The sequence below is a fragment of the Anopheles merus genome, chromosome 3R (assembly GCF_017562075.2).
Source record: "Anopheles merus strain MAF chromosome 3R, AmerM5.1, whole genome shotgun sequence".
Lineage (NCBI taxonomy): Eukaryota > Metazoa > Arthropoda > Insecta > Diptera > Culicidae > Anopheles > Anopheles merus.
In genome coordinates this window covers 41,145,661-41,168,539 of record NC_054084.1, presented here as the reverse complement: position 1 = coordinate 41,168,539, position 22,879 = coordinate 41,145,661, and the positions used below count along the sequence as shown (strand labels likewise).

At 47.6% G+C, this 22,879-nt stretch overlaps 4 protein-coding genes and 1 pseudogene across 5 annotated transcripts; 3 read left to right on the top strand and 2 right to left on the bottom strand.

Moving 5' to 3' along the window:
- Positions 1-1,330: 1,330 nt before the first annotated feature.
- On the top strand, positions 1,331-3,145 carry LOC121596594 (WAP, Kazal, immunoglobulin, Kunitz and NTR domain-containing protein 1). The gene is made up of 2 exons (XM_041921677.1): positions 1,331-2,155; positions 2,752-3,145. Exons 1-2 carry the CDS (start codon positions 1,800-1,802, stop codon positions 2,861-2,863), a joined length of 468 nt encoding a protein of 155 aa, XP_041777611.1. The 5' UTR covers positions 1,331-1,799; the 3' UTR covers positions 2,864-3,145.
- Positions 3,146-3,204: 59 nt separating this feature from the next.
- On the bottom strand, positions 3,205-7,483 carry LOC121596593 (dymeclin). The gene is made up of 10 exons (XM_041921676.1): positions 7,062-7,483; positions 6,839-6,985; positions 6,467-6,766; positions 5,950-6,380; positions 5,712-5,881; positions 5,519-5,644; positions 5,118-5,450; positions 4,861-5,043; positions 4,670-4,792; positions 3,205-4,597 (listed from the first exon to the last, which is right to left on the bottom strand). Exons 1-10 carry the CDS (start codon positions 7,202-7,204, stop codon positions 4,448-4,450), a joined length of 2,106 nt encoding a protein of 701 aa, XP_041777610.1. The 5' UTR covers positions 7,205-7,483; the 3' UTR covers positions 3,205-4,447.
- A 6-nt stretch (positions 7,484-7,489) lies between these two features.
- Positions 7,490-9,827, top strand: LOC121596595 (annotated as a pseudogene).
- Positions 9,828-10,361: 534 nt separating this feature from the next.
- Positions 10,362-14,707, top strand: LOC121595833 (fibrillin-2-like). Its single transcript, XM_041920101.1, has 7 exons — positions 10,362-10,611; positions 10,692-10,812; positions 10,905-11,065; positions 11,139-11,416; positions 11,536-12,159; positions 12,221-12,346; positions 12,413-14,707. The coding sequence occupies exons 1-7, from the start codon at positions 10,469-10,471 to the stop codon at positions 14,491-14,493; spliced, it is 3,534 nt and encodes a 1,177-aa protein (XP_041776035.1). The 5' UTR covers positions 10,362-10,468; the 3' UTR covers positions 14,494-14,707.
- On the bottom strand, positions 14,648-22,329 carry LOC121595834 (tenascin-like). 2 transcript variants are annotated; one of them, XM_041920103.1, is made up of 6 exons: positions 21,338-22,327; positions 21,082-21,267; positions 20,063-20,907; positions 16,824-18,279; positions 15,325-15,473; positions 14,648-15,213 (listed from the first exon to the last, which is right to left on the bottom strand). In XM_041920103.1, exons 1-6 carry the CDS (start codon positions 21,430-21,432, stop codon positions 15,122-15,124), a joined length of 2,823 nt encoding a protein of 940 aa, XP_041776037.1. In that variant the 5' UTR covers positions 21,433-22,327; the 3' UTR covers positions 14,648-15,121. The 2 variants fall into 2 exon arrangements, with proteins under 2 accessions (XP_041776037.1, XP_041776036.1); XM_041920102.1 differs by having other exon boundaries at positions 14,648-15,473; positions 21,338-22,329.
- Positions 22,330-22,879: the final 550 nt, after the last annotated feature.

Genomic DNA, 22,879 nt, shown 5'->3' with positions numbered 1-22,879 from the left:
AGGTTTTAAAGTTTCTCTTTGAGACAACGGTTAAAACGAGATAATAATTCTTTTACTTTATACTGAACAAATATAGCAAGCAGACAATTGACATAAAAATCCTTTTTTAATGTTTTTTTTGCCATTTTATTAAAATGTAGATTGAAGTAAAGTATGTAGAGCCATATCATTCAAAACTGTTTTTTTTTTGCATTTGATGTATTTTGGGCGATAAAATATTATTGCAACTGAAAAACAATTTATTTTGAGTATGATATTTTGAACATCCAATTGCAAATTCCGAAACAAACACCACATGTTATAGTTTTTAGTACATAAATGACTACACATTTGGTTTTATTTTTTCATTGCAGCTATTGGATGTTTGATTGAACCATTAGAATTATTGATAAAAAATCTCCATATGCTTCCATATATTCGACATGTGCATCTATTTCTTGTAGTAAATAAGCTGTTATTTTCCGATTCTATCAAAATTTGTCATTGTGATAAAATCACACCAATCCATCCTGTATTGAACTCATGATCGGTATAATTTTCACACACCCTCAATCGGACTCAAAAATCCAACCAGCAGCCTTTTCCAATCGCCACAATGACGTAGGTGTGCAAAATACCCAATCCCTCCGGTGATTCCAACCGGACGCGCAATGGTTTATTCCACGGCAAATGGAATTCGCATCAACACGCGCCCGTACGCACGCACGCACTCACGCACCGCCAGCAAGGGGGACGACGTGACGTCGCTTTAAAGGGGCGAGCTCACTACGGCCCCGTTTGTGACCAGCATTAGGAAACAGTTACTCAATATGTTTACCCCGTGCCGGTAGGCTTGTTTGTTTGGTTTCGTTTCGGTGTCGGTGTGGCAGCGTGTTTTGTTCCATGGCCATCGGGCGACAAAACAAACTGTGCCAGCAGCTTGCGACGCCATTCAACCAGCTCATTCCGGGATGTGAATGCTGGGCTGGGATTTTCCCAACTAGTAGCGAGTAAGAAACGGCGTACAAACGAACCAGCTGATCGATCGAGTGAACGATCGATAGAGAGAAAATTCCGGCGCTTTCTATTTTCCCACCCCGGCCGCTATTTCCGCAAGTTGCCACTTGATTGCCCACTCGCACCGCTTGGTGACAGCCGGACAGTCGCCTGTCAACCACAAATCAATGTACACTAAATCCGGTGAAGCAATCGCTGAATGGCAACATCTAAAGGCCCCCGAAAACCGAAAGCGCATAATGTGATTCACCTCACAGTGTCCGGTCAACGGCCGGTGTGGTGACCGTGCAACATACACCCATGTCCCAGCATATCCCACCCAAACAAACATGCCAAACGGTGTGCCCCTACCCGCGTGTCGGTTCGTCGCTTGATGCAACGTTGCGATCGTTTGGTTTTGCGGTCGTACGAGCGTTGCAGTCACCGGGTGGAGGGAAGTGAAAGGATAGGAGCAGAGCACTTCTCATACCGGTTTGTGAGGCGCGCGCGCGCTCTCGTGTTGTCGTCATCACTTTTTTTTTTGTTTTGTTAAAAAGTGGGTGTATTTGTTACAACCGTTACGCCGCAGCATCCGTGACGTGTGGTGTCGATCGCGAGCGCAAACAAATATAAGACCGCACGGCACGGACGGACACGAGCTCAGTAGCAAAAGTGAACCGTGCCCGAACGGAACGGAAAAGAAAAAAATCAGAAAAAGTGCGCTTACAGGGATTATCGTGTGGAATTTCTCTGATCGGAAGTTCGCAGCAGAAATCGTAACGTGCAAAGAGGACGTGAACATTAATACAACCGCTCAGTACACAATGATGATGTGCAGGAAAAGAAACACCACCCAGCCACGGCTGTCACTCACAGTGGCCAGTGTCCTACTTTTCGCCAGTGTTGTGCTACTCTCCCTACTGCCCGAACCATCCGCCGCCCAACCGATCGATATGCTCGATCAAATCGGTTCAGAAAGTCGACGAATGTTCTACAAAATGCTCGAATATCTGGGCGACTACGACGAGCTAGAGGACGACGGTGGGCCCCAGGAGCGGGAGGAATACGGTGGCTCGCTGCCGCTGCAAACGAGCAATCGGGTCGAGGTGGCCGGACGCGACGAGCAGTGCAAGCTACCGCCCCGGCGCGGCGTGTGCCGTGCGCTTCTGCCCCGCTTCAGGTAAGGATCGATCTGGGAAAATCTTCCTATCGCTCGCCTTGTCACACCGAATGGGTGCCGCGTGCTGCGCTTTCTCTCGCACGGAAGCACTCTGCGCAGTGCAGAAGTGCAAATGTTTATAGACGGATCATATAAACGCAAAACGAAACACGGTGGCGCGTGTGGAAATGATTGTAGTGAAAGTTGTGGCCCGTGATTTGCGACGTTCCACTCTCAGACGAATGGTGCAAATTACAGCGCCCAAATGGTGTTCCATCCCCTTCCCCCCTGACCGGTCATCGGTTCCCGCGCGAAGTGGTGTTACGTGTCGGTTTAATTTGATTTGTTTGCCCGATCGATCATCACATCCATCCGGTCGGTTGATAATAAAATTAGCCAGCTTTTCCTACCCGACCCCAGGGAGTGTAGCTCGGGCGGAGGAGGGGTGTATTATTTAATCGTTGCCAGGAGCAGGACGATTGTAATCATATGCTAATTGGGTGTTGGGATACGTAAGAATTAAGGTCGTGTGAAATGAACAATGATTCAAACGAAACAAAGAGTTGAGGCACTGTTTGTAATCAAATTATTTTACATGTCTTTCTTCTCTCATATAGATACGACCCAGCGCAGAAGGAATGCATCGAGTTCAAATTCGGAGGCTGCGACGGAAACGCAAACAACTTCATGTCCTACAAACAGTGCATGGAGGCCTGTAAAGGAGTCTAGGCAGTGTACAGTTTGAGAAAGATGCCATTGAACCGGTGTTTGTGCTCGGTTCTGGAACCTCTTCAATCTCTCAAGAACTACCCGTTCCCTCCCCACCAAGTGATATGTAGTTTGTTAAGAACCAGGCTGACCGACCTGCCGGCGTAAATAGAAAACCTAACCGTAAGCTTTCCACAATCCAATGGAAAGATGCATAGTGGTACGATAAGCTTCTCGATCAGCTCAATCCTCCTATTGTTAGTATTTATTCAGTCAACTGTTCGAAGCGTTACATTGTGGTAATAAAGTTTTCGAACGATTCCTTTTATAATGAATGATGTGTTCATTAATTTAATTTCATCCCTTAGGTCATCATGGTTGAAGTGAAAAGTAAAAGAATAAGAATACAACCCTTTCTAGTATACCGGCAGATTAGTTTTCTTGCCTCGTTTGTGGTTAATAGTTTATCAATTTGTGTGTTTTGTAAATTTATAACGTTTAACTTTTCTCGCTTTGCCTTCTTGCCCGTCTCTTAAGCCTTCTATTTCGATTTTTCGGCACAGCAGTACCTTTGCAACGTCTTTCCGTGGTTTACCCGTGTTCAACCTCAAACACGCTCAAAAACCATCCAACATAGCTGTTGCAGTCAAGCTTTTCATCTAACTTCTCCCTCACTTGCCACCGTGACTATTCTTTTCCACCCCGATCGCATCGCAATCAATGCGAGGAAAATCAATCAACCCTACGAAACTAGCAATTTTGCCATTTTTTATAACTCCCTAACGGTATTCCCTTTGCTCCGGCCTTCGCTTCCGAAAACAATACGTTTCGACGGGCTTTCGATTCGTATCACACACGCACGCACACGCACAGTAAAATCATGATTCAACACTCTTAGCCTAAAGTAATAGCGTTAGAGCCGGAGCGTTGCTTTGTGTGTTTTACATTCGCTACTGTTATTATTGCCTGTTTTTCGTAATTCATCGCATTCTATCGTCTTCCCTCAATATCGTGTTTTGCACCTTCTCATAATTGATAACGAAAGCTAACCGAATTGTTACACTCGTCGACTGAATGGCAACTAACTGTTTTAGGTTTTTGCTAAGCTAGTGCAATAAGGGTACAGTCCGAGTTGTTTACCAACAAAACAATTACAACCAAAAAGTTGTAGTACAGCAAACAAAAATCAAGACACTAGAAACAAAAAAACATAACACAAAACTTGAATGTTAATTAATAAATTATAGTGCTTTGTAAAAATAATATAGCATCTTCATAGGGGAATGCATCCTTCGTGGAAAAAAGCGAAAACTAGAAAGTTGATTAGTTTGGTAGCACAATAGTTACGGGCAAACGCGCTAAAGTACATTGGAAGAATGTATCATACACTTTTAACTGATCACGTACAGCAGAAGAAATATTGCAACATTTTACACCTCTCGTATTGTCTCTTGTGTTCAACTGCCCGCAGCAAATGCTGGTGCCACACACACAAACACTCACACGGGCCTTTATGTATAATTAGGGAAAGAGAAGCGAATTTAGCAACTTTACCGGAAAACGTAAATCTGGCAGAGTGTTCTTGGGAACAACGGAACGGTAACGTTAACAAACGATCTCGGCGCTGACGCCCTTTATCGTTTCGGAACTGAAATGTACACAGCCAGCCTTACACACCAGCGTCCAGACGTACGGGATGAAGAACTCTTCCGGTGCGTCCTCCTCGACATACTTGAATTTTAGGTCAGGAAATTTCTGTAAAATAAAAAGCGCAAATGAATTAAAATACACATTCTACGGGTCTTTCAATAGCTTCAGCAGACATACCCGCAATCGATCACTCGACCATTGGCTGGCGCCTTTCGAAATCACCTCTAGCACTTCGCTAACGCCCAACTCGCCCCGCTGCTCCTGCACCCGTTGCAGGCGGGAGGAAAAGAATCCAACCACCTAAACAAAAGAGAAGAAGTTCGTTAGCACCTAATTTCCTCACAACAATTGAAGTTTGCCTTTCTTACCATATCTATATTTTGTATGATATCCTGAAATGCCGAATGACTTCGGAAGGCCTCGAAGACGTTGCGTTTGTACAGCAGTGTGTACACCAGATTGGGACAGTAAACTAGTTGATGGGATAGACAGGAATTTAGAATTTCCAGCACCATTCGCAGCACCTCCTCCAGTACGGACAAATCCTGCAACTGTACACGGTAGAGAACCGAAAGCGCTCTTTTAGTGTGGGGAAACAAACAAGAGATGATGCAATGGTGCTTACCATATCTTCCGACGTTAGTCCGCAACCGATTGGTATGGAAATGTCCGGTTCACCGTTCGGATCGTTCGGTTGCTTGAGCTGCTGATCCAATCGTGCATGCTTTTTCGCTAATGTTTCAAACAAACTAACCAACCGCTGGGCCACGTACGGATGGAGCGATTGAAACTGGCCGGACATGTTAGCCAACGCGGCGAGACAGTTGGTGTGCAGGTATTTGTCTCGCATCTTGAGCATGTTGTACTGAATCGTTCGAATGACGACCAATATCAGCAAACCACCGAGCGAGATCTCACTAATCGAGCGCTCCGTGTACCAGGTAATGTTTTTTAACATCTGTTCAAATAAGGTCGCACAGCGAATATTAATTAATTTGTAATGCGAACGGAGTGCCATATACTCACGATCTGATGGACGCTTTTGTTAAAGTTATCATCCTCACTCAAAATCAGCAACACTATCAGCGACATATAAATGTGATGTGAAGTACTGTCGGGTGCGTTGTAAAGTGTTTGCAGAATTGGAATTACCTAAAACAAACAAAAAGAGTTTGTTTTTCTGTTCCATCCAATTTAACAAAACTTTTATCTAGCTTACCAACTGCTGAAGGTTCTGCTGTGCCATCACGTACTTCTGGAATCTTTGGTTTCGGTAGAGCAGCAGATAGAGCAGTAGCGTGGCCTGATCGATCGTCACTATTCGGCACAACGTGTTGTACAGGGAGGAAAAGTCGATCTTAAACGTTGCCGGATCCTCTTTAGGGGAGTCTGTAACCATTTACACAACTCTATTAAACACAATTCATCCCTGGTTTGCACAAACCCACCCAACTCACCTTGCGAGTCGGAGCATCCAAACAAACTAATCCGATACGGATTATCCTTGGTCGCGTGATGGTTGGTAAGGATCAGTATCAGCAGCAAACTTTGGTTCGCCAGCGGATAGTGCTCCCGGAAGGCCGTCGGAAGATCGTGTGCCGTAAGTATATCCGGCTGCTTGCGGGCGAACGTCAGTATCGACCAAAGCGATTCGGCAATGTCGAACACAAACGAACCGCCGGTACCGAAGCCAAACATTGTTTGCGGCGCTTGGCTCATGCGGCTGAGGAAATGTAGCAGCGCACTCATCAGCGTGTTTGCGTGCTGGCAGCGGTAGATCGTCCGGTAGATGGTCGACTTTTCCATCGTTTGCTGGGAAAATAAGCTCACCGAGAGCAAAATAATCATGCAGTTTACCGCCTCCAGGTGCAGGTGATATGTGAATTCTCTAAAATGGTAAACGGTACGGTTCTAGCTCAGCTTGGGGTGTGTGGAAACCCAAACACAAACACAAATCGTTGCCAATTGACATACTTCACCGGTATCACGACGATAATGTTAACCAGTGCCTCTAGAAACGTTTCAAACTTTGAGCCGTCGACCAGCTTTGCGACGGCCGCTTTCGTTTCCTCCACCGCTCGCATATCGATCGGAATGGCCGTGCTGGTACCTGCTGCCGTTCCGTCGCTCGGTGTCTCATCGCTATCGGCCGCTTGAACCGGCAACGCTTCAAAGTGCTGCAGCAGTTGATACTCCGACCCAGTCTCGATCATGTACTTGACCAGGCAGCGAATAATGAACAGTGCATTGAACGCGTGCCATATGTGAACGTTGCTGAAAGCATTTGGAGAGGGTCGAGAAATTAATCATTTGGTCCTTTTGCACCTTTTGCTGTTAGTAACTCACCTTTCGGTGTCGGATAGCGTCAGCAGCTCGGACACCTTCAGCAGAAAGACGTTTATCAACGAGCCAAAGTTGCCGGTGTGTAGATTGTGGCTGATAAAGCTCTGGCAGAGCGTTTCCAGCCGCGAATCGAGGCTTAGCTGTTCTTCGCTGTTTTGGGAAATGCGTGAACATTGATGCGTTAATAAAAATGTACAGGTTCACCAGATACAACCGAACAACTAACCTGTTTGTGGGTAGATTTATGTGATACTGCAGGAAATTGTTCCAGAAATCGTCATCGTAAGCAGGGACGTGCGTTTTGCCGACGAATCGCTGGAGATACTCATTCTCCGTGAGGTCCACCTGGCGGCTCACGTTCATACCCATCCTGTGCGTGAAGAATTTCCGTACCGACCTATACTTAAACTTTTCCTCTACACGCAGACACTCGGTCCGGTTCAATAAAATTAGTTTTACAACCGTATAAAGTGTATTTCTTTCCACAAACGCAGCCGAAAGTGCCACCGCAAGCAAGCTGCTGGTAAATAACTCGTCTATTTATTGCATCCACAAAAGTGACACGACGAAGATTTTCATCTGACAGCTGTAGACGTCAACAAAAAGCGGCGATGGGAGTTGAGCACAATTTACCATTGGACGGGTTCGTTCATTCACGCACCAAGAGTCACGAAATTTACTGATTTTAATAAAATTATTTTGGATTGTACTTTTTTCGGAAGATGATACGCAAACAGCAAAAGCAACGCGGGAATCAGCTTTCGATACGAAGTAAAAAAATCAACAATCGAAAAAGGCACGAAGCTCCACCGTGCTTGAACCATTGGCATGCGATGAGCCGGGCAGAAATGCATATTTTTCTTACGAGCTGGAGACAACCGTATGGAAAGCCACTGAGCACAGAATCAAGAGACCGAATGTTGCTGTTTATCTACACTTTACTTCCTCATTTCTCGTGATGAAGTTTAAATTTCGTGAAAGATATTCCGTTGAAAAATTTCAGCTGTGACATTGAATTGGTACATTTCAACGAAAACAATTAACCCTTCGGTGCCATACGGCTTTGTTTATTTGTTTACCTTGCAACAGCTGTTCGTGTCGGGTTATTTTATCTAAACATTTCGTGAATTTCGATGGTCGGAAAAGGCCGTGCAGTGTGTCGTTTATGTCTTAGAGGAACTTCGCTAGAGGATGTATTTGAGGCAACGAATATGAACGATTTGATATCCAACTTGCTCGCCATCACGGTATAACTCTGTACTTCTCTATGTCGTCGTCGAATCTTTTGTACTCAATCAGTCTGTTTGTATTTTAAGATAACAAAATCGGACTCCCATTCATCGAAGATCTGCCAGGGATGCATTAAAACGCTTTCCGACTTCAGAGACTATCGTGAAAGATGCCTAGAAGTATAGCATTTCTTCACCGGCCTGTCGGAAGCTGCTATCCCGGAAGCGGTAACGCAGAAGGATGATTTTGTCTCTAAACAATTACCGAGCAATGACGAAGGCGATACTGCGTCTTCTGAGCCAATAACCAAAGCGATCCCAAAATCGCCCTCAGTTGGTTCAACTAAAAGGTTCCAGGCTATTGTAACATCATCCTCCGGCAAGAAGCGGTACGTTTACGACTGCAAGCAAACGTACCGGAAGCAGCTCGTCGAATGTGCAATTTGTCAGAAAAAGCTACCGAAAACACGCTTCGACGGTCACCGCAATGTGCATCTCGGACTGCGACCATGGAACTGTGAGCGAGGATGTGAGCAACGTTTTCACTGCAAGCAACTGCTCCTGCATCACTACAGGAACGTCCACAATGCGGAAGCACACTGTTGCGATGTTTGTGGAAAGGTGTTACGCTCAAAACGTAGCCTCGGATACCATAAGAAGGATAGCCATGGGGAAAAGACACATCCATGCAGCTTTTGTGGTCAGCTCTTTGTTTCTAAGTAAGTGGCACAATTTTGTTTTCTCTTGACTTTTTTTATTTAATGTTTCGTTTCCTTGCAGTGCTCGTCTTAATCAACACTTGAAGTACCATCGCGGCGAACGAATGTATCCTTGCGAGCAATGCGAAAAATCATTCTTTTCCAGCAACGACCTAAAGAAACATTTAGCTTCACATAACTCTCTACGGCCAGCGGACATCTTGCCATAAGATCGTAAATAGTAAAGTAGCTCATGCGCTAAATTATTGCTTTCAGAGATAATGTTTTTGATAGTAAAAAAAGGAAATGACACACGATCTCTTTAGTGCCTTGCTTCGCAAACATGATAGGAGTAGTTTCATTTAAAAAATAAATCTCAAACGAAGCAGCTAGAACCTCAGAACCGAACAATCGTTGCAAATTCCTGCCCTTCCAGAATCGCCCAGACAATGTCGAGTAGTGCACGCACTGCGGTAGTCAACGAGTGGTGGAAAACATTATCAACTGAATCAACCGCAAACTCGACAACAACTAGGTGTAGTGGATTGGCTTGATTTCCCCTAGCAGGCACAAGAACGAATCCATCATCCTGTCGATTAGCGTCTCGTTAGTCATCTTGTTGACCTATATAACCATGTACAACGGCGGGGTCAAGTGATAAGGAACGACCTGTACCATGACCGAATGTAAAGCCAGAGTCGTACACTATCGGTGAATGCCATCGGACATTTTTGGAAAGGGATGGCATCATCGTACGGACCGTTACGATCGCGCCTAACAGCATCCTGGTGACAAAATTCGTTATTTATGCGTCGATTCTGCTCGCTATTATGACGCCAATGCTCGATCCGTACCACGATGGAGTTTTTGTTTTGTTATTTTATTAAAAAAAACGGAAACAGATTAAGGTCTTATCGATAGGATTGGTTATTGTTCAAACAATGTTCCATAGGAGTTCAAAATCAAATTCAAAAATCACACAAATATACCATTTTTGGTTGCATATTGGAGTTCTGCCCTTAATAGAGCTACTATCAATACTGAAATAAAAGCTTAAAATTTGTTACAAACACAATTTTTTCCCCAAAAATCTATTCTTTGACGATGACCATGTACTCACCGGCATTCAGATCCTACGAACCGCAACCGATCCTCAACACTTGGAACGCGATCCAAGATTACTCAATCGAAGCAACGGGCAGCATTCTCTTCACGGCCACGACAGTCACAAGAAAATTTGTTCGAAAGCAAATATGATTACCCAAAAAAAAAAAAAAAAACATAAACCCAAGGGGTTGAGGGCATGTGTCCCCCTTGACGTCGCACTCATTGACAATTTCGTAATCCACAGCGATAACCACCAATCTGGTGTGGGGCGGTTGACCAAACCACTGGACCAAACGATCAACAAGTATGATCGCTAAGCTTGGGTTCTGTTCTTTTCCCTTTTTTGTTCCTCTCCTTCCCCTCATCTTGAAAACCGTCGATTTCTGATTAGCAGCGTTCTTTTGATTTGGATTGGATGGAAATCCCTGCCTGCTTGCCTAGAAGTTTCCCGTCCCGGCGAGCACATCGGGAAGCTGCGTTCGAACTAATTGATCCCGGCGACAGTTCAGTAACGAATTGCGGGTCGTAGCAAGATCACGCATTTTTCTCAGCTCGTCTCTGGTCGCTGGTGCCTGCGTTTGGTTCTGTCTGTTCTGGCAATGGGACGGCTTTTAACCGTCTCTCCCAGACAGATCCCCCGGTTTGGGGGTCTGTGCTCTTGGTGTCTGGTTTTGGTGGGAGTTCAGCTGCTAGTAACCTGCTCGGTATCGGCCGTTGAAAAGTTATGCTACGAGGAGGAAAAGTGTGTATCGTTTGCATGATCGTGGAGATTTTTCATACGATCGGGTTTAATACATGGTGGTTGTGTTTGCTTTATTACAGAGTGCCCAAGCTGGTGGAAAACAAAACCAAAATCATCAACTACGGTGAAGGAACGTACTACTGTATGTTCAGTGAGCATCAGATGCGAATTCCGATCATGGTCGATGCGTTGAGTTGTTCTGTGAGTTTAACCCTGTGTCCGGCGTAATATTCCCTGCGTTGGGGATGATCGATTTTTATTGAGTGAGTGTTTGTGGTGTATGTCTCTTGCAGCTAGATTACGATGTACGCCGAAAGCGAACATGCTGCGAAGGCTACCATACGGTGGGGGATGAGTGTTTGCCATCCTGTCGATTGAAGTGCATCTTTGGGGAGTGTGTCGCACCGGACACGTGTGATTGCTACAGTGGCTACCAGAAAGTGAATGATCACCGGTAATAAAACAAACACTTGTTAAACCAGGGAATATAACCATTTAATTACTTTAATTTCCATTTGCTTACACAGCTGTGAACCTATCTGCGAGGTTGCGTGCGAAAATGGTCAATGTGTAGCGCCGAACGTGTGCCTATGCGACGAAGGCTACGAGCGAGATGGAACGAGTGGATCCTGTCGCCGGAAGTGCGATCGTGCGTGTCGCTTTGGTCGATGCGTAGACGATATTTGCCAGTGTGATGAAGGCTACCGACCGGATGCGACCGATGGCAACGTTTGCGTTCCCCAGTGTGCGGAGGAGTGTCAGAACGGAAAATGTGTACTGCCGAATGTGTGCCAGTGTGATCCAGGTTAGTGCAAAAAGATGGACAATTTTCCACAAACTTTTCCAACCAATCTCATTCTGTAAACGCTCTGCATCTGGAAGATTGTACCACTCTACTAAACTCTATCACTCGCTCCCCCCCAGGATACACTCTCTCAACGCAATCAAATTTCACCTGCGAACCCGTCTGCTCCGAAGGATGTGCCAATGGGAACTGCATCGGATCGGACCAGTGTGCCTGCCAGGAAGGGTACGAGCTGGACGACAGCAATCAGTGCGTCCCGGTTTGTCTAAAGCCCTGCCAGGGCGGTCAGTGTATAGCGCCGGGTAGGTGTAGCTGCGGCGAAGGATACAGCCCCGCGGAGGACGACAGCTCCCTCTGTCTGCCAAGCTGCTCCGAGCCGTGCGTCAATGGAGACTGCGTGGCGCCGAACGTTTGTGTGTGCCATTCCAACTATCGCCCACGTGACGACCGTACGTCACACGTTTGCGTACCGGACTGTCCGAAGGGTTGTGCGCATGGGCTTTGCTCCGGTCCGGGTGTTTGTGTGTGTGGGGAAGGGTTCGTGTACAATGAGACACTCGGTGGGTGTGAACCGTTCTGTACCGAGCCGTGTAGGAACGGTGTCTGCATCGGGGGTAACCAGTGCCAGTGTTACGAGGGCTATCAGCTCGACCCGAAGACGGGCAGCAAGTGTGTGCCGCACTGTTCGAAGCCTTGCGTGCATGGTATTTGCGTTGCGCCGGATGTTTGCGATTGTAAAAAAGGTATGTGACGTCACATCTTTGAGAGAGGACTTGGTTGAAATTTTTGTTTTTTCCTCCTCAGGATACGTTAAGAGTGAGAATAGTAAGAATGTGTGCGAACCTAAATGCTCCAAAGGATGCTCCAATGGGCGATGCGTTGCTCCGGATCACTGCGAATGCCATAAAGGTTATATTGCGACTAGCAGCTGTAAGTAGCCGTAATCCTCTTCACAAGTCCCATTTGTGTCCTATAGCTTATCTTCTATCTCCTCAGCTGCAAACTCCAAGTCATCCATCTGTACCCCCTACTGCAAGAACAAGTGCGTGAATGCGTACTGCATCCGGCCGAACGTCTGCCAGTGTCTGGCCGGGCATCGGTTCGCCGACAACAGCACGAACGTGTGCGAACCAATCTGCGAGGACGCGCTGGTGGACTGCTCGAACGGGCGCTGCACCCAGCCGAACGTGTGCGAGTGCAACGAGGGCTACACGCTGGCCATCCGCAATGGGCGCATGCTGTGTGAACCGATCGCCTGCCGGGAGCATTGCGTCAACGGGTACTGCGTGGAGGAGGGCCGATGTGTGTGCCATCCGGGCTACCAGCCGTCCCAGCATTTCCACTCGATCTGTGAACCAATGTGCGAGGGTGGGTGCGAGAACGGTATGTGCATTGCGCCGAACACGTGCGTCTGCAATCCGGGGTACGCGCGTCTTCCCGACGGTGATCGTTGCGAGGCAAGCTGTGACCCGAATGTGGTTGACTGTTACAACGGTGTGTGTCGTGGGGCGAATCAGTGCCAGTGTCTGGAGGGATACTATCTGCGAGCCTCGCCGAACGGAGCTCAGTATGAGTGTGCCCCAGTGTGTGACGGTGGCTGTGCTAATGGGCGATGTCTTGCGCCGAACGAGTGTCTGTGCAACGATGGGTATGAGTACAATGGCGAGATGGACCGGTGTGATCCGGTGTGTGTGCCGAGCTGTGTCAATGGACAGTGTGTGGCGCCTAACGTGTGCCAGTGTCTGGAAGGGTACGTCCCAGTGGAAGATCCGGACTCGCTGGAAGAGTCACCGTTCGAGTGTGCGCCTTACTGTGACGCGAATGTAGTGAACTGTACGTTCGGTATCTGCGGTGGGCCGAATGTTTGTCGTTGCTTTGACGATTTCTACTCCACTACCGACCAGCTCGGAAGGCAGACGTGTGAACTCCTTCCCGAGCCGGTTGATTGCGGGAAGGAGCCGGTGATAATCTACGAGGTGGAAAACACCTCCCACGGATGCGTGTGCAACGACGAGGTGGAGGAGCGGAAAGATTGTCCCAAGCTTAGCTGTCCGGAAGTGGTGCTGCCGCCACCGCCAGTGTGTAACGTCACGTGTCCACCACCTCCTCCTCCACCGACACCCTGTCCGAAGGTGGTTTGCCCGACGGTACCGCCAACGAAACCGACGACACGTGCACCTCCGATCGTACCGGTCACCTGTCCCCCGGTACAGATGTGTCCGGATGTGATCTGCCCAACCGTTCCACCACCGGAATGTCCCACCACGCCAACGCCGGAACCGCTCTGTGACGAGTTGTACGTGAACTGTGCGCATGGGGATTGTATCGAGCAGAATGTATGCTCTTGCCATCCGGGCTACCAGCTGGCCATTGGGCCCGAATCGATCGTGCACTGTCAGCCGGTGTGCAGTGGCGATTGTACGAACGGTATCTGCACCGAACCGGACGTGTGCGTTTGTCTGCCCGGGTATGTCGAAACGCTCGAGGGCCAGTGTGAACCGTACTGTGAGGAAGCGTGCGGCGAAGGAGCGCACTGTGCGCAGCCGAACGTTTGCGCATGTCCCAAAGGACTCAGCATCGATGCGAATGGGGACTGCAGGCATGAGGTGGGTGCGGATCTGTTCATCCGAAGCCGCTTCGCTGACGTGGAGGACGATGAGGATGATGACGATGAAGAAGAGGAGGAAGAAAAAGAGGACGAACCGTTAAACTGTCCGGACGGATTCCGAGCGGTCCCAGCCACCGGTGAGTGTATCTGCGATTCGGGTGCGATCGCCGAGGACGGCACCTGCATCGATTTGGCACCGGTCGAGCGGGTCAAACTGTTCGAACCACCGATGCAGCAGCTGGTAGTGGCGGACGGAAGTGAATCCCAGGGAGTGTCGAACAACGAAAACACGACCGCACAGGCCGAACCGATTCAACTAGCAGGATCGAGTCTGTTGGCAGGCATCGATCGCGACGATTGGATCATCATTGCGGCGGTAATCGCTGCAAGCGTTGTGATCGTCACAGCGTCCGTTGTGGCGTGCAAATACTTTAAGAAAAGAAACTCGATGGAAACGGACATACAGTAGACGCCGACCGACCAGTACGATCAGGTAGATTGAGAAGAGAGTCATTAGAATAAGAATCAAATGCAGAGAAATGATCTTACTTGTTTCTTTCTCTTGCGCTATTCATCCCTTCATACGTCACGCATCTAGCGAAATAAAACGCTCAACAAAAATGGCCGATTGATCACCGCAGGGCGCTGGGGTGGTGAGTTTCTAGGATTATTTATTAAACTTACGGTGAACGGAACAGAATAAAAACAAAAAAAAAAAAACTCATCCTAAATAATCTTACATTTGTTTTGTCTCGATTTCAACAATGCAGTGATAACGCTCACATTAAATTCTCTTTTTCGTGTTTGTGTGTGAGCCATTAGAAAAGGTTTGATTTATTTCCTCCCCAAGCATACGCATTCTTATCATTAATTTCGCTAACCGCTCCAGTTCGTTCTAAATACTAAAAGAGATTGCAGCCACTTCCTAGGAAGCGACATGGTGTGGCACATATTTACAGAGGCAAACAAAACTGGAAAACCGATGCGTGTCTCGCCGTCCAAGGAAAGTGTCCCAGCTGGATGTGTGTGTATGTGTGTGTTTGTGCGTGTGTGTGTTTGAGCAAAAAAAGGGGGTTTTACGAATATTTTAGGTGTGTTCAGATGGTTTCAATTTCGAGATTCAATTTGGTCAGCTCGTTCGTCTTGGAGTCCGGCTTCGGCATGAAGTAGACACAGTTTTCCTTGCTCTCTGTAGGGAAGAGAACGACCAGATTGTAATCGTTATAATCGGTGGTACGGTTTGACTGCCCCTTGCGTCTGTTCGCCCGCCCCGGCTTGCGCCCCGCGCGCTCTGCATTACCGAGCTTGCCGACGTGATAGTCCTTCTGGCGGTTGCGCACGATCATCTTTACGATCAGCACGGCCACGATCAGTGCGACGGACGCGATCACCGGGATGAAGTAGTGGATGTAGGACATCTTGTAGTACTCTCCACCGGAACTGCTGTGACTGTAGAGGGACAGATTGGTTAATTTTAGAGAATGGTAGCTAAATATGAATCTGAGGCGTGGTAGGCCCAACTTGAGAAGTGGCAAGATGGCGTGGAGGCGTCCGCCATTAGGCCGGGATAATGGATTGGCAGACGAAGGCGCGAGACCGTGAGCGGTTTCGGGCTCCCCTGAGCAGTGCTGCAAAATGTCATGACCATCACGAGGTGTTCACCAACGTAAACAATGAACATATTAGTGGTGGGAGCTCAGAATCAGACCTACCCGATTCTGATACCGTATTCCAGAACCAATTCAGGATTCGATTCCGATTCCGGAACCGATTCAGATAAGTCCAACGCGAAACTCTGACTAACAAGCTGAGCTTAATGTCGGCGCAAGCATAACTCATGACTGAAACGAAGCTCAAATCAGCTCACGTAAACAACTGAGATGATCAGAGGTAAGGCTCAAACAGTTGGTGGACTAATCATATGCTTGATGAAATTTTGTTTAGCACTCAACTCTTGATCACTCACTTTGTCACGACATTTTGTGGCGGTGATAATCACGACATTCATGGAATATACTTGGCGTGGTGTGACAAGCAGTGATGGGAGAGTACTCTGTCCAATTTAATACATACTGCATACTACATACTAGTGATCTACGGGGTCCCAGGCAACCGCCTAGTCCGCCTACCGTTACTTCCACCACTGGTATCACCTCTAGTTATCCCAAATGAGTATGTGATGCTGACATGGATTTTGTTTTAGTCTGATTTTTTATGACATTTGGCCGTATCGGGGAGCTCGTTCGTTTCCGAGAGCGTTTGCCGCGACGCTCATTTTCGGGGAACTCATTCGACGAGAAACATTTCTCGCTCATGAGTAGACAGGGTTGTATTACTAGATTGGGCAGTACTAAACCTAGACGGTTTTCTAATTCTTGATCATAGAGAGCTATGAAATGAGTGAAAATGAGCGTCACGGCGATCGTTCCCAGCAACAAACGAGTTACCCAATACGGCCGGCTGACATGTTGCAGCACTGCTCCTGAGGCGGGCCAAGACCGCAAAGCGGTTGTAGCGCCGGGTAAGTAAGTAAGTAAGATGAATCTGATTGAATATTAAAAGTGAATCTTTGCATTGAATGATCAAGGTTTCATGAGTCTCTAAAAAAATATAAATTTCTGAAGATTTATGAGATTCGTGTTTTATCTCTAAAGATCTCTAAAGATTTTATTCGAGATCCAAATCACTTGTCATTGAAGATTCATGAAGCAGAATGAGAATGCCTTAAGAATGATTCATGAAGCAAAACTCTAGCTAGGTTATGAGACTCACTCGAGACAAAGCTCTTCAATAACTCACCTTGGTTCGTGCAGTTGTTGAATAACGCTGATCTCTCGATGACACAGTAACGGGTCGTCCTGATCCTGATAGTACCCATCCAGACAGATGCACTCATTTGGCCCCACACAAACACCATTGATGCAGCCGTCCTCACCACAGATCGGTTCGCACGCGTTACTGGACCCGTTCACCATTGCGTACCCATCGTGACAGCGACAAACATCCGGCGCTGCGCAGTACCCTCTTACGCACTCTTCACTACAGACTGGCCCACAGACGTACTGCTCGACGAGCTCGTGGCGTGCGAGACACTCACACGTATCATTTCCGATACAGCGGCCCATCTCACACGATTGCGCACAGTACGGCTCACAGCGCAACGTGTTACCGTTTTCGTGATAGAACCCTTCCACACAGCGACATTCGCCCTGTTCGCACCAACCGTTGGTGCATTCTCGTTCGCAGGCCACCTGTCGGAGCCGTGCCGATCGTTCCTCGGGAGTTTCCTCCTTCACACAGGTGCTGCTGCCCTCTCCCAAAGGAATGTACCCACCGCGACATGCGCACTGGTCCGGAGCGACACAATCTGCATTGACACATTCCGACGTGCAGATCGGTTCACAGGCATGATCGTCCTCTCCCGTCTTCTCGTAACCTTCCCAGCAATGGCATCGATCGTTTCCGGCGCACGTTCCATTGACACACGGTCGCTCACAAACCGGCTGACAGTCGTAAGGATCGAGATCGGACGGCGTATAGCCCAGCATACAGAAGCATTGGTCACCGTGGCAAACGCCATTTCGACAGCGCCCCGTACACCGCTCGTATGCTTCCCTCGCCAGGTCTTCCTCCGATCTGCAGTGGTTTGCGTTTCCCTCGACAAACACAAATCCAGGCTTACATTCGCACTGGTTCGGTCGCACGCAGGTCCCGTTCCGACACGGTTCCACACATACCGCCTTACAGCTGAGCGTGTTTCCTTCCGGCTGAGCATACCCTTCGTTGCACCGACACTCGCCCGCACGGCATTTACCATTCCGACAGCTCCGTCGACATTCTGCCATCCGTTCCTGGGCCAACCGTTGGCGAGCGATCTCTTCCACCGATTCGCAGCGCGTCTGGTTTGCATCGACAAACTCGTACCCTTCGTCACACTGGCACACGTTCGGCCGAATGCACCGGCCATTGATGCAACCGGCACTGCTGTAATCGTAATCTTCACCACAGATCGGTTCACACACGGACACATTGTCCAGCGACAGACGGAAGCCTTCGTGACAGAAGCACTCGCCTCCGTTGCAATCGCCGTTCGTACAACCGTTCGGGCAGGTTTTCTCGCAATGCCCATCGGTAGGATGCTTTATGTAGCCGGCATCGCAGACACATTCGGCACCGTGGCACTGTCCGTTGGTGCACTTCATGCGGCACAGGTCGTCCGGGTGGATGCAGGCGTTCTCTTCGTCCCGTATGTATCCTGAAGCGGGAGGCAGTTAAATAGGCTTGATGTATTTTTGTATGTGAATATGATTGGAATGATTTTGATGCTGTGAGGCTTTTGAGGTAAAATATTCGATGTTCCATTTATAGCCCATTTTGTTGTATACATTTTTTAGCGTTCCGTAAATATTTCAAGTCAGTCATTAATGAGTCATTAAGAGTCATTAATGTAAATCGTCGAAAGTGAGTGGTTTTATAAACTACAAAAGTACGTCTTACTTACAAAAGTGTGTTTTATGGTAACTATGCTCTAGCTATAGTAAATTGTCGAAAGTGGATAGCAGAATTTAAAAAAGATACTTTTGATAACACTCCGAAAAACGTTCCAGGGCGGTACAAAATTCTGAAAATGACCAGCTAGGGGCGATGTTTTACGAAATCCCAAATGTCCAAAAATGTTTGGCTCGATTGTAAACCGTGAACCTTTAGAATTCTGAAACTGATCGTTTGCTACTATTCCCTGGACTTATAACTCGCTTTTTATTTTTTCTCATAACAACCTGCCTGGGTTTATCATCTTATGAAGACAACCTAGTCTTATTAATACGAGGTGAATTGATATTCAGTTCTTGTTATGAGAGAACTGCCTGAATGCAAATCGTCCATGTACGTCTTTGGAAGAACGGATTTATGTATGCAAAAGAAATCACTTATCTATGAACTGATCATTTCTTCCCCAAGACTATTATAAAAATAATAAAAAGTAGTCAATAGGGGTTTGACAACGTAATAAGTTAATTTAAAATTCCTAGGATGAAGACAACAATGTAACTGCGATGAAAAAGGTATCAAAACTTGATCAAACAGTCATCTCTATCCTGGACCGACAGACGTGACCAGGCATTACAATGTCCTTGCAAATCTGAAGAAAGGATCACATTTTGAATGAAGATTAGGTAGCGTTGCTACTCCCTCTTTATTAGTCACTTCACGGGCCAAGAAGCTTAAGAAAACGGCGAAAAGGTGAGTAAATAGGATGGTAACATGAATCTTGATATCCAGAAATTAGTTGAGGACATACTTGCTCCAGTAAAAGTGATAAAGTTTTTGTGTTTCGTTTTCTCGTTCATTCGTTTTCATTCGTTTTTCCGTTCAGTGTACAAGAACTCTTTCCCTACTGTGCACTTTGAAGACTATGTCATCGTTCGTTTCTCGGACTCATCCTTCTCTCATTGCAATTCTCGGTCTAATCCGTTGAATCAATCAACATAAACGAGAATTAATATCTTAAGTTGTTCTGTCGCTGCTCAATTAATCCCATTCTGGGATACGCGTATGTATGTAGTCCCGAAATATGTAGATATTCCTATTCTGAACTGCGTTACTATTTTTAATAAAATTTGTAACATATATAACTTGAACTTGGACGTCTATGGCCATAATATCTCTAACAAATTTAAAATTTTATTAGTGAGATCATGAATATTAATTTAGGTTCACTCGAGGTTAAATAGCCTAACAAAACAATTAGCCTCGCTGGTTCAATCTAGCCTCGCTGGCCCATAATCGTCAGTGTTTCAGCGAAGTCCTGTCATAAGGGAAGTTGTTCACTAACTTAATGGATAGCTTAGTTCTTTAAAACAAACATAGCTTGTTAGCACGACCAATAAGTCTCAGAATCATTCAATGTCCTAAAATCATTGATCATTAAGAATTTTCCGGATTTTCGTTGAAAATGCACACACCACTTAATCCTAATTCACTGATCGATATGAAATCATCACTAATCAAAACACTCACACGCACCAGCTTCAACTCACCTTCATTGCACTCACACCGCTGCGGTGCCACACACCGCCCATTAATGCACTCCTCATCACAGACCGGCAAACAGTCGAATAGTGCATTAATGTCCGTATAGTTGTACCCCGGCAGGCAGGTGCACGCATTCGGTCCCGTGCAGATCGCATTGATGCACTCCGTCTCGCAGATCGGTTCACAGTCACCATCGATCAACCGGTATCCCCGATCACAAACGCACACATTCGGCTGCACACAATGCCCGAGGGAGCACCGGTCACACAGCGGTATACACTCGTCCCCAATCTTGCCGTACTGTGCGTGACAGATGCATACCCCGGGCGCAATGCAGTCACCATTCGCACAGCTTCCATTACACACCGGTTGACACACGAACGGGGAGGTCGAATTTTCGGACGAATGTCCAGGAAAGCATTCACACTCATCCGGCCCAACGCACGTTCCATTCCAACACGGTTCGGAACAGATCGGACTACAGGCAATGCCATCGTCCACGTATCCTTCCGGACAGCGCGGAGGTGGTGTGGTTGGCCGAACACACTCTCCGAACGGCGATAAGGTGTATCCATCCCCGCAGAGACACTCATCCGGTGCGACACACTGCCCATGCAGACAGCCTCCCTCACAGACCGGTTCACAGTAGCGTGTGGCGTCATTACGTTCCTGAAGCTGGTACCCTTCATAGCACTGGCACGCGTCTGGTAGGGAACAGAACCCGTTCACGCAGTTGTTACACTCCGGCACGCACGTGCCATTGTCAGAACGGGTGTAACCCGTATGGCACTGGCAGTACCCAGGCTTCGTGCAGATTCCATTATCACAATCGTCGCAGTGAGGAATGCATCTGTGTGCATTTTTTTGCAAAGGAAGAAAAAGGAAAGTGACTGAGTGATAAGAACGGACGCAATTGTGAAGCAAAAGGGGTGCGTAATGTCTCACCCACCATGTGTTGGGAGCATCACTTCCGCTTCACCAAAGAGCAGGAAACGGGTCGGGTCGTCTGGGTTATCTTACTTACCGATGGTTCGAAAGCCGCTCGTAGCCAGCATTGCAGGTACAGACATCCGGTGCAGTGCATTTGGAGTTTTCACAGGGCAGCGAACAGATCGGTACGCAGCGCAGCTTCACCCGTTTGTAGCCCTTGCAGCATGGTTGATCGATCACCGTCACGCGCTTACCATTCTTGATCTCAACTCGCGTTTTTCTGCATTGAGAACAAATTGTTACTTATCACACGGTATTTGTCGTTGCTAAGGTCACAGAAAAACACTTACACGTTCGTTTTCGAGCAGGCAGCATCAACGGTTGCGGTTGACAGGATGACCACCAACAGTGCAGCTCCCGTCACTATAATCTTTAGATAAAGCATCGTTTTTGCTAGATGGTTCGAGCGGTTTCAAACCCACTAGAGCAAACACTCTTGGCAATCTCTCCACACCGTTCGGAGAGAGTTAAGAATGAGTGAGTTCAAAAGCCACCGAAAAACGAACACGTCCTGTACCGGTCCCGCCCGTCAGCAGACTGACGGAATAACTCGCGATCGGGTATCGGCTTTCAGAGACTGTGCAGCCTACGGTCTGCTTCCTGTACACCGATTTCCGGACCACTCCGTCTTTAACCCCCGCACTTTCAATCGATCGATGGATCGTCGAAATTTGTCGCCCCTGCAGTCCCGAGGGGCGAATGATTTATTCTGCTCTGGGCGGACACCGGAGGAGCAATGCAACCGGACGTTTACCGTCGAACGAAAACGCGCGGACTCCGCGGTGCGGGCGCGAAGACGAACTTATCAGAATGCTGGTGCCGTTTGTGCCGCCTGCGTCGTTTGCCTACAGTTTGCGCGTGCTGCTTCTTCCGCACGGAGCAGAATAATGAGCACATACACTCACACGCAAAGCGGCAGAGAGTGACTAAAAATATAATCTGTTCTTTGACGCATTCGTCTGCTGTTTGCCTTGTTCCCTTCGCTCGCTCTGCTCGCTCGCCTTGTTCGTCCGAAGGGAAACAGAATCGCAGCAAGGGTGAAAGATCTTCCAACACTGGGTGTTTGCAGCCGTGCCGTCCTGCGTTGAAGTGTGTGCTGGAGAGCAACGAAAACAAATATGTTTTCTTCTGCCGCTGTACGCTTCCCTCCCCATGCGTAGCTTTCTACCCTGGTGCTGGTGCGTAGGCAAGAACGCGATTGCAATTGTAAATGCAGCGCACGCACGAGGCAGCCCATCCCGCAATCGCGTCCGAAAGGGTTGCGCGATCGCAACTTGCTCCGGGTATGGAGAGTGTCACTGGCAGCGCCATTACCATCAAAGGAACAATCGAACTGTACCACTGGCACCACAACTGCCAGTGGCCGCTAGTACGGTTCGAACTTAATGGGCTGTTCTAATGGGTTGTTTGGCCGAATTGGGAGAAAAAAGGCGGAAAGCAGGCGCAACATTAATAAAAAAGGTTCTCCCTGCTCCTCCTTTTCTATTGCTCCCAAAAGGGCCGCCGGAAGGGTGAGGTGCGGTCTTTTGTGTTTGCATATTTGATTTAGAGAGAGTGTGAGAGTGTGAAAGAGTGCATGTGTGTGTGCGTTTTTTGGTGTGTTAATATGGTGAGACAGCATCGACATGTTTCGTGAGATTCGATGGTAAGATGTAGTGTTAATCCATGCTCTTTTGTGACTCTTTTAACCACATAAGCCACATGTTTGCGTGCCGCTTGCTTCCATTACGATAAGAAATTTAACACTGAACGAGTGGTGTGCCGAACACTTTGCGCTATGATTCATTATGCCGAGCGTGGTAAAAGATTGGCCTGAGAGTTATGTTTATAAA

Coding starts and splice junctions, on each gene's coding strand:
- LOC121596594 (XM_041921677.1), top strand. CDS start 1,800: ATGATGATGTGCAGGAAAAGAAACACCACCCAGCCACGGCTGTCACTC. Junction 2,156..2,751: donor GCGCTTCTGCCCCGCTTCAG/GTAAGGATCGAT, acceptor TCTCTCATATAG/ATACGACCCAGCGCAGAAGG.
- LOC121596593 (XM_041921676.1), bottom strand. CDS start 7,204: ATGGGTATGAACGTGAGCCGCCAGGTGGACCTCACGGAGAATGAGTAT. Junction 5,044..5,117: donor GACTAACGTCGGAAGATATG/GTAAGCACCATT, acceptor TACCGTGTACAG/TTGCAGGATTTGTCCGTACT. Junction 4,598..4,669: donor GGTCGAGTGATCGATTGCGG/GTATGTCTGCTG, acceptor TTTATTTTACAG/AAATTTCCTGACCTAAAATT.
- LOC121595833 (XM_041920101.1), top strand. CDS start 10,469: ATGGGACGGCTTTTAACCGTCTCTCCCAGACAGATCCCCCGGTTTGGG. Junction 10,813..10,904: donor TCGATGCGTTGAGTTGTTCT/GTGAGTTTAACC, acceptor TGTCTCTTGCAG/CTAGATTACGATGTACGCCG. Junction 12,347..12,412: donor TTATATTGCGACTAGCAGCT/GTAAGTAGCCGT, acceptor CTATCTCCTCAG/CTGCAAACTCCAAGTCATCC.
- LOC121595834 (XM_041920102.1), bottom strand. CDS start 21,432: ATGCTTTATCTAAAGATTATAGTGACGGGAGCTGCACTGTTGGTGGTC. Junction 21,268..21,337: donor GCCTGCTCGAAAACGAACGT/GTAAGTGTTTTT, acceptor TTCTCAATGCAG/AAAAACGCGAGTTGAGATCA. Junction 18,280..20,062: donor GCGGTGTGAGTGCAATGAAG/GTGAGTTGAAGC, acceptor CTCCCGCTTCAG/GATACATACGGGACGAAGAG.